We start from the raw sequence: 10,423 nt of genomic DNA, 5'->3' as shown, positions 1-10,423 counted from the left end.
AACCCGTGGCAGCATTGTAAAGTATCCGGTGCCTCAGTTAAGGACGTACGTCATGCATCTACTTTCCACCTATCTATTTACCTAGATATTATTAAATTGCATTTATTTTGATCCCAACATAGGAGTATAGCTATTGTAAAAACAAAGTCTTCTGCACAAGAAAACATCCTGTATCTACTTGCAATAAGGGTGGGGAAACGTAGTTATGGATTAAGGGTGGTGCATATCTCAAATGTCAAAAAAGTCGTGCAGAAGAAATATATATGAGGTGATATGATGGTGTGATACATTTATTCCGAATTTCTTTATTGATGCAAGAGTACAAAAATGATGAAAGTGGCTACATATATATATATATAATACATTAGCAAGACTATGCATTGCAAAATTGCAATTCATTTATATAATTGAAGTAGACGTACTGCCAAAAAAAGAAAAAAAAGAAAAGAAGGACTTTTATCACTGTCGAACCCCAAAAAGGCCAGTTTCCATCTCCCCAGAACGGCCCGTGACAATGTGATCTTATCTGTTATCAGTGCTTCCACCAGATAACACCCACCCCCCAACACCACCACCACTAGGGGTTGCGTTTTGGTCCCGTGCTCTCTCTGTATTATATCCACTGCAATACAAAGTTCTCTCGTACCAGCATATGGAAGAAGAAGCCCAGTGTACAAATCCCATCAATGGCACCAAGCCAGTGGAAACCACCCCTTATTTCAACCAGCCAGTGCCGTCCAACAAGTGTGCCCTGTAGTCCTAAAAACCCACCTTCTGTGGACCCCCACCACCATTCAGCCTTGGTGGCTGTGAGCTTTTCCCTCTCTCCTTTACCTTCCCCGGCACAGTTGCCCACGCTGGCCTAACTTCCTTTTATCCCGTGACTACCCAATAGCTTAATCTATTCATTCCCCGAAACAGCATCAACCATTAGAATAATAGTTATCCTGTACATATATATATATATATTCTTACTACTAGAATATAAATTATTTAAGTTTTATTGTCTCCTGTACATATATACAATCTTTTGATACTTTTTTCAAATAATAACAACTATCCGTACGTTCGCTTTTAACACAACCGCATGGGCCATGCTTGTCCAGTAAATATATATTGTACAAAATTAGGAAATAAAATACCTTTAAATTTTTGGAGGATACTGACTACGGTCGTTCACAAAGTGCCATCAAACATCATGCTTTTGTCCTTTGAGTCCACGTCCTTTCCTGCTGAGAATAGGATTAGAGAGGCATCATCCAGAAAATATGTACAAGAATCCATGCATTATGGGATGATCCATAATTATACAGACCCTACTGTGGTTGCTTTGTCCTATCCAATATAACCATCATGCTTGATTGCAGGAATGAATCTTCATACTTCTATCTTCGTTGGAAAGATTCAGAACTATTTTCCCTCTCTCTCTCTCACACGCACACACATATGTTCGATGCTTGCTTTGATAATACAGATATTTATCACAAATTACTTGAGTTTTTTTTGTACATGACAACCTATATGCGGAGAGCTCTCCTATTTGTTAAATATTATTACTGTTTATTTTAAAGAGGAAAGCAACAGAAATACATCTTCGAATAAGATTTATTTATTAATTATATAAAAATGCAAAGCCATCCTTTCTTCATGAATGACATTTCATGACTGGCATATTTCTATTATAATACTAAATAACATATATTTTTAGATGATATTTATTAATTGGTGACATGTCACCAAAATTTTTGTTCCCACTCTTCTCTGGGACAACATTTAATATGTCCTTCATTTATAACTATTAATTGCATGGTTTAACTTTACAAACCAAAATAATATTTAGATTGATTTAAAAAAAAAAAAAATCGAAGAAACATGAGTAGTGGATGCTTTGCGTACATCAATGTGTATCTAGATGATCAATTTATCTTGAATAGGGCTTAAATCTGATAGTGCCAATTAGCAAATTGAATCTTAGACTGGTGTGACGTATGTTTTTTTTTTTTTTTCCCCCATATTTTACAAATAGCCCAACTGTCTATTAATCATGAATAGTCTTATGAGGCTTCCATTACATGCACATGAACAGTTTTCTTGTCCCATGACAACCGGATAGATACAACTCATGACACTCTTCCCAAACTTAGAAGATTAGTTGATTATGAATATGTCAAATAATTTTTGACTTGATAAATTCTTCATGCCTGGCACATGCCGACGTCACAAAATGGTACCCATAATTGCACATTACACTAATACCCTCTTGTAATGATAATTAGTTTGGACCATTTGGGGTCCCCACTAAATTGGATCGAACTAAAATTACATGGCCAAAATATCGCCACGTATTTTCTTTAAAATATTGAATAATATTTTTCAAAAAAATTGTAAGAATAAAATTTCTATAAATGGTACCACGGAGGATTTGCTTCTACGCTCCCCGGCCCCTCCCAATCCCCGGTGCCCTTCTACCATTCTTTCACGCTTTCTTTTTCTCCGTTCTGGGCTACGAGTTCTCTCCTACCCGTTGCCGTTCTCTTCTGGTCCGCTCCTACGCTCCAACTTTCTTGTGGCAGCGAGGAGAGCGGACGGAGAAGAAGAGAGGGAGAGAGGAAGAGCGAGCGTATTCGTCAAAGAGTGTCGCATGGAACAAACCGTTCCCGAGATTCCTAATTAAAATACGTATATTCAAAACACAACAACAAACGCTAAAGAGCAAACGATAAAAAAGACGAAACCCATGTGACCGTCCTATCACTCTTTCCTTCTATCTTCCTTATCTCTCTCCTTCTTCGTGGCCTCTTCCTCCCCTCGCCTCTCTTTTCTTGCCTGCGTCCTGTACCCTCTTCTTTGTTCTCGTTTCCACCAAGCAATCATTCCTCCAGACGAAAAGAAACCCCTTTCCCACCCCCCCTCACCCACCCAAAACCCTTCGACTATATAAACAACACCCGACGCCGCTGCAACAAAGAGACTACGATGGCGTCGGCGGCCACATCCACGGCGGCGCTCCTCCTCCTTCTCCTCCTCTTTTGCTCCTCCTTCTCCTTCCACGTGGCGGCAGCAAAAGAGAAGAGGGTGACGTACATCGTCCACATGGCCAAATCCAGGATGCCGGCCACCTTCACCGAGCACGGCAACTGGTACGACGCCTCCCTCCGTTCCGTCTCTGACTCCGCTAAGATCCTCTACTTATACGACACCGTCGCCCACGGCTTCTCCGCCCGCCTCACCCCGGCCGAGGCCCAAGCCTTGGAATCTCTCGACGGTGTCCTCTGCGTCCTCGCGGAGGTCCGGTACGAGCTCCATACCACTCGGACACCGGAGTTCCTGGGCCTCGACAAGAGCGACGGCCTCGTCCCCCAGGCCAACACCGCCAGCGATGTCGTGGTGGGAGTTCTGACACCGGCGTCTGGCCGGAGAGGAAAAGCTTCGACGACACGGGCTTCGGCCCCGTGCCGGCCGGGTGGAAGGGCGCGTGCGAGGAGGGGAAGGACTTCAAGGCGACGTCCTGCAACCGGAAACTGATCGGGGCGCGGTTCTTCTCCAAGGGCTATGAGGCCAGCATGGGCCCCATCGACGAGAGCAGGGAGTCGCGGTCTCCGCGAGACATCGACGGCCACGGGACCCACACCTCCACCACCGCCGCCGGCTCCGCCGTGACGGACGCGAGCCTCCTTGGCTTTGCCACCGGCACCGCCAGGGGAATGTCGACCCGGGCTCGCGTCGCCGCGTACAAGGTGTGCTGGGCCGGCGGGTGCTTCAGCTCCGACATCCTCGCCGCAATGGACGCGGCGGTGGACGACGGGTGCCATGTACTCTCTCTGTCCCTCGGCGGCGGGATGTCGGATTATTATAGGGACAGCGTCGCGATCGGGGCGTTCAACGCGATGGAGAAGGGGGTTCTGGTCTCGTGCTCCGCCGGAAACGCCGGCCCTACCGACTCCAGCCTCTCCAACGTCGCCCCCTGGATCACCACCGTGGGGGCTGGAACTCTCGACCGGGACTTCCCAGCCTATGTGGTGCTCGGAAATGGCAAGAACTATACTGGGGTCTCCCTCTATAGTGGGAAGCCGCTTCCGAGCACGCCGCTTCCCATCGTGTACGCTGGAAACGCCAGCAACTCCACCAGCGGGAATCTTTGCATGCCGGGGACGCTGATCCCGGAGAAGGTGGCCGGGAAGATCGTTCTTTGCGACCGCGGGATCAGTCCTCGGGTCCAGAAGGGCTATGTGGTGCGCGAAGCCGGCGGAGCCGGGATGGTCCTCGCCAACACCGACGCCAACGGCGAGGAGCTCGTCGCCGACGCCCACCTCCTTCCCGCCTCCGGGGTTGGCGAAAAGGCCGGCGACGCCATCAGAGCATATCTGTTGTCCGAGACGAGTCCGACAGCGAGCGTTGTGTTCGGGGGGACGAAGGTGGGGGTGCGGCCGTCGCCGGTGGTGGCGGCGTTCTCGTCGCGGGGGCCGAACGCGGTGACGCCGGAGATCCTGAAGCCGGATCTGATTGCCCCCGGTGTCAACATCCTGGCCGGATGGACCGGTGCGGTGGGGCCCACGGGGCTGTCGGTGGACTCGCGGCGGGTGGAATTCAGCATCATCTCCGGGACCTCCATGTCGTGTCCCCACGTTAGCGGCCTGGCCGCCCTCCTCAAAGGGGCCCACCCGGACTGGAGCCCCGCCGCCATCCGCTCCGCCCTCATGACCACCGCCTACTCCGCCTACCCCGGCGGCGATGGCCTCCTCGATGTCGCCACCGGCAAGGCCGCCACCCCCTTCGACTACGGCGCCGGCCACGTCGACCCCCCACGCGCCATGGAGCCGGGCCTCGTCTACGACCTCACCGCCGACGACTACATTGACTTCCTCTGCGCCCTTAACTACACCTCCCTCCAGATCGCCGCCGTCGCCAAAAGAACCAACTACGCCTGCGATGATAAAAAGACCTACGCGGTCTCAGGACTCAACTACCCGTCCTTCGCGGTGGCGTTCGCGACGACGAGCGGGAACGGCGGCGGCGCTGAGACGGTGAAACACACGAGGACGTTGACAAACGTGGGGGAGCCCGGGACGTACAAGGCAACGGTGGCGACGTCGGTGACCGGCGGAGAGGTGAAAGTGGCGGTGGAGCCGGCGGAGCTGAGGTTCACGAAGGGGGGAGAGAAGCAAAGCTACACAGTGAGCTTCTCGGCGCCGTCGCTGCCGTCGGGATCGCTCGGGTTCGGCCGTCTCGAGTGGTCCGACGGCAAGCACGTGGTCGCCAGCCCCATCGCGTTCAGCTGGACGTGAGATCATATCACGACAAGTAAAGAAAAGAAAATGGACGGTGATTGATGGGGTGGGGAGTGATTGCTGGGTTACACCAGAAACACGGTGCACCATCCGCGTCCTCCTCGCTGCTGTCTGGAGATCCAAACGTGACAACCAAACGTTGCCAGTGTTTGCATCTTTTTACTTGCAAATTTGCGATTTTATTGTTGTTTTCCGCTAATTAAGCTAGGTGGATGTGCAAGAAAATGGAAAATCAAAGAAAAAAAAATTTACTTTGGCAATTTGTATATTATTTATATATAAAATAGACGCAAAGTGCTCATGGTGTTTTGGGTCCCTGAAGTATGGATTTGGAACTAAAGGAGCTTGGTTTGGTGAATGATGTTTATGGCTTACCCAAAGAACAACAGGAAATTAAGTGTATCAATTTACTTCGACTATAGTGACATTAACAAAATGTTCGGTGATGGGTTACCCTCAAAGGACAAATAAATAAATAAGGAGGAGAATTAACTCTTGGGGGATGGGTTGGAAAATGGAGCTGTTGATTTGAAACTTGGTATGAAGGTTTTCTTGTCTATGGTCGCATTGATCTTTGGAATGGAAACGGTTGGAAATCTCAGGTGCCGATAAGAAAATGCTCGTCTTGGTACGGCTTCAATTTCCCATACATGGTCATCCCATTTGTTGCCTAGTATTTTATAACAAAGCGAGTGCGTGCGTGGTGGCAGCATGGTCTTCGTTTTTCCATACAAACTCCTCTTGTTTACCGGTGAACATGAAATACGTGCTCGTTTAAGGATTTCTATACTCGCTCATGCATGGTGGTGCAGGGTGCGGCACTGTCGTTTTAGAATTTTAAATGATAAAAAGGCATTTTTAAATCGGAAACTAACCGTTACGTTGCGTAGAACGCTTATGAAGCGGGAACTTCAGGTCCGTTGAAAATAGACGCATCATCGACAATCCGGCAGAAGTTGAGGGCATGTGGACGAGAGTCCAACCGCGATTGGTGCGAATCTGCCAGGAGGGCTGCCCAATAAAAAAAAAATTTATTAGATGTAAATATGAAAACTAAAAATTTTATTTTATTTAAAAATAAAAAATTATTTTTATATAAATTTAAGAGAATTAAAATTTTATATGAATTCTAATCTTTTATTTTTATATGAATTTTTTTAATATAATTTATATTATTAAAAAAATTTCAACTTTTTTGTCTCTCCATTTTCACCCTATAAGAATTCTACGCCAAACAAAATAAATTAACTTTTTTTCCCCAGCTCAGGTGGTCCTTACTCCTCAGCTCTTTCCATCTTTCTAGCATCGGAGATATCTACCATCTAGGTGGTAAAATGAATCGGGTCACCGGTTGAACTTTGGAGGATTCTCTTGTCCAAAAAGAAAAAAGAAAAAAAACTTTGGAGGATTCTTGGTGTGAATCTTTTTTTTTTTTTTTTGAACTTTTTTATAAAGCATGAGTCGCATGCCTAAAGAGAAAGAATGTAATTATAGTGGCTGGACAGCTTTTGGGAAAGAGAACAGTTACAACTTACGTGCCTTTTGCCAACCCTCCTGGCGGTCGGCACGTGAATCGGTTGGATCACTATGATAAGATGCCTGCGATCAGGATTGCTAATTGGGCTTGTCTTTAGGGTACGCTTTTTCTCCGCCCACCATTTCTTTTTTTTTTTTTTTCCTTTCTGACAAGACGGAACAACCAGCTGCCAACCTTTTTTTCTTGGCAGGAAGCTCGCCCACCTTCTAGTTTTATTATTTCCCACTAGAGCTCGAGAGTGCATCGTATGTGACATGACAACGGAAGGACGTCTACAGCCATTGGGCAGTGTATTCATACTACTTCCACATTTTCTTTTTTACCTGAGGGAAAAAATAGATGATTTTTTGAGCTTACATAACTCTCATCAAGATTTATTTTAGAGACGCTATTTATATGAATTACTGAAATTATTGAGAGTACAATCATTGAAAAATCGATAATAATCAGAAACACCTGGAACTAGAGTTGGAAATGGATTTCGGACGGCTCGAGACCCATCAGACCTGTTTCAGATTGGATTTGGACACGAGCATAGAGTTTTTTTTCCCTTTTTTTTTTTGGATTGAGCTTACATATGTCATTGATTCAGCTAAGTTCAAGCCTAACAAGATTAGAAATGGAATCCGAATTTAGATCCGGAAAGTCTCAAATCTTTCATTTCTAAGTTCAAATATTTTTAAAATAATTAAAATTTTAAATTATGAATAAAAAATAATTTATAATTTAATGGACTACAATCTACTTCATACATTTGAGCTGGCCCAATTAGGAAGCTCTAGTTGGGCCTGAACTTGAATTTTGCGAAAAATTGCAAACCTAAGTCCGGTTCAAGCCCAGGCAAAAATTTTAGACTAGCTTCAAATACGGATGTAGCCTAATCCAACCCAACGCATTTCTAGCACCATGTGGAACTCATTAACAAACTTATTATAATGGTATTTATTATCTGGGAGTCTCCAACTCCAAGCTTTACTAAGGGCAACATCCATGGTAGTGCAACAATGGAGCTGATAGAGGAAGAATTGGTTTTGTAATCAAGGATGGAATCTCAACTTATAGTAGCAAGGATACAATCTTTGATTCATTTGTTCTAGGAGCAGAGCTGAAGGCTGCTCGGGAGGAGATTCGACATATTACTATTTCTCTAAAGGCCACTTATATTCCACTTGAAGGCAATTTAGCTTTGGTGGCTGGATGGATTACGAGCATGCTAGATCTGCTATCGAGCATCCCTGTTATTTGACATTTGGAAGCTAGTAGAGGACTGCATCTTGTTTGTTGCAAATCACGTTTAGGAAGCAAACAATGTAGCAAATTGGATGACTTCTTTTGTTGCTAATCCTTCTGGTGGCATTTTAAGAGCATTTTATGGATGTTGTATGCTAGATCTCCTATTCACTATAAAGATGTTTCATGTTCCAACTTTTGTTGGATGCGTGTGAGAAATCAGCTTTACCGAAAGAAAAAAAAAAAAACAATCACTGGATCTCATCTCATATATATTTTTTTTATTCTTCTTGGAAATCCATATCATCTATTCTACTGCCACTAGTTCAATAAGTTGGAGACATCCCCGCAAAAAGTAATCTTGATGTCATCCAGTTTGCTGGGCCGGTGTACCTTGGATAGCTACGCAAACAACATGGTGGATGTGCGGTGGAGAAGCAGAATATGGGATGAGTGGGGAGGCTGCGGAGCCGCGGCGGGTGGTGCGGATCATAGCAGAGTGCGGCAAAGGCAGGGATATGCTGGTTACACCTGTCAACCCGTTGCCGACCACCGCCAGAGATAGTTAGGTCAAGTGCCACATGGGCCCACATCGGGCTCGTGGTGGCGCCGGTCGTCACCGTCCCACTGGCGCCACAAATGCAGTTGACGAAAACGACAAGATTTAGAATCTTTTTCAAAGTTCAGTAGAATTAAATTACATTTTCTGTTAGAATTGTATGAAGTGAGCAGTTTGTTTGGATGGAACTCTCATCAATCTAATATTCTTCTATGTAAATCTTATGATAGAAAAAAAAGAAACAGTCTATGAATCCTTTTTACTTCCTGTAGATAAACGGGCGTATAGATTGGATTTAGATCAAAACTACGATGGATCTTTAGAAAATTAAAGGCTAGGCAGATTAACGGTTCCAATTTCTACGGTAAATCTAATGTAGTTCTATTGGATTTCTCAAACAGGAATTTAATTCTATTATGGGATTGGATTTGCTATGGATGATAACGTGAAGGGGTATTAGATAATTCTAATTTTTACTATAGCTGGATCATAGGTCTGTATTCATGTAAAAATTAAATCATAAATAAATCATATCTTGCATCATCATATATTCAATATGATGATTCCGTAGCCCGCAAGATGTCTAATTTTTTTCATGGGGTATCTGATCTTCTCTTTCCTCATCCTCCTCCTTAACGTAGACAATCGATGGAAATCGCTCATACCTTTCTGAGAGTTGGAGAAAAAGATTAGGACACCTGTATATTTATATGTGCACTTGTCTTGTCCCATCAAAAATCTAACTCCTAATTAGAGTTGAACTTCCAGTCTAGATCTGATTATGATTAGAGCTCTTTAATTAATTGGATTCATTATAATTGATTCAGTACATGTGGTTGACTCAAAGAATTAAATCTGACTAAGTGATAATTAGATCACATATTAAGAGTCAAACCCAACATTCTTCCATTTGGCCTATATTATTACTTAAAAATAACTCTTTGATTTTTCAAAAATATTTTATTTTAAAAATAAAAATATTTTAATTTTTAAAAATAACAGTCCTGAATCAAAATTTTGAAAACAACCCGATAAGTGCGTACTCATTTTTAAAAGTTTATCCAATTATCTATTCCTTGAAACACTTTATATTTTGATCAAGCAAAAATCATTAATATAGATCATGATGGTTATACATCTTAATTGACATACTCTCTTCCATATATCATAACATCAATAATCCTCACTTAACTAATCTTATATACTGGAGTACATAGGCTATTAAAAATCATAATATCTATGATAATGATCCCTTTATTATATCATATAAATGATACTTATGCTTACTTTAATTTTGATAAAAGTCAACCATAATGTATACAAACAATAATTAAATAGAAGTAATAGTAGTCATTAAACTATTAAGAGATTTTAAAATAAGTGTCTATTATAAATTAAATATCCCAATGACAAATGCCCATAACTTTTATATGTTCTTTAAAAATTTTGGACATCAAACTTTTAGTCAAAGAATCAGCTATCATACAAGTAGTACCAATAAATTAATAGACATCTGATGACTACTAATTCTTTCATTCACAACAAGATACTTAATATCAATGTGCTTATTTATATTAGTCATCTTATTATTATTAGAAAAAAAAAACTGCAGCAGAATTGTCACAATAAATTCTTAACGGTTTAGAAATAGAATATATAACTTTGAGCCCTGAGATAAATTTTTTCAATCATAGAGCATGTGAGGAAGCCTCATAGCAGCTTATATATTCAGCTTCTATAGTAGAGCAGGTAATAATGCGTTGTTTTGTCTCCTCTTTGAAATTGCTCCATCAGTAGCAGAAAGATATA

General features: G+C 43.1%; 1 protein-coding gene across 1 annotated transcript; it reads left to right on the top strand.

Moving 5' to 3' along the window:
- The first annotated feature begins 2,429 nt into the window (after positions 1-2,429).
- On the top strand, positions 2,430-5,609 carry LOC105058557 (subtilisin-like protease SBT1.7). Its single transcript, XM_010941520.4, is given in 2 exon segments — positions 2,430-3,394; positions 3,397-5,609. Coding segments are annotated over 2 exon segments (2,307 nt in total). The 5' UTR covers positions 2,430-2,976; the 3' UTR covers positions 5,286-5,609.
- The last annotated feature ends 4,814 nt before the right edge of the window (positions 5,610-10,423 follow it).

The sequence above is a fragment of the Elaeis guineensis genome, chromosome 2 (assembly GCF_000442705.2).
Source record: "Elaeis guineensis isolate ETL-2024a chromosome 2, EG11, whole genome shotgun sequence".
NCBI lineage: Eukaryota > Viridiplantae > Streptophyta > Magnoliopsida > Arecales > Arecaceae > Elaeis > Elaeis guineensis.
The sequence above is the reverse complement of the archived record's forward strand: the minus strand, read 5'-3'. Positions and strand labels throughout refer to the sequence as shown.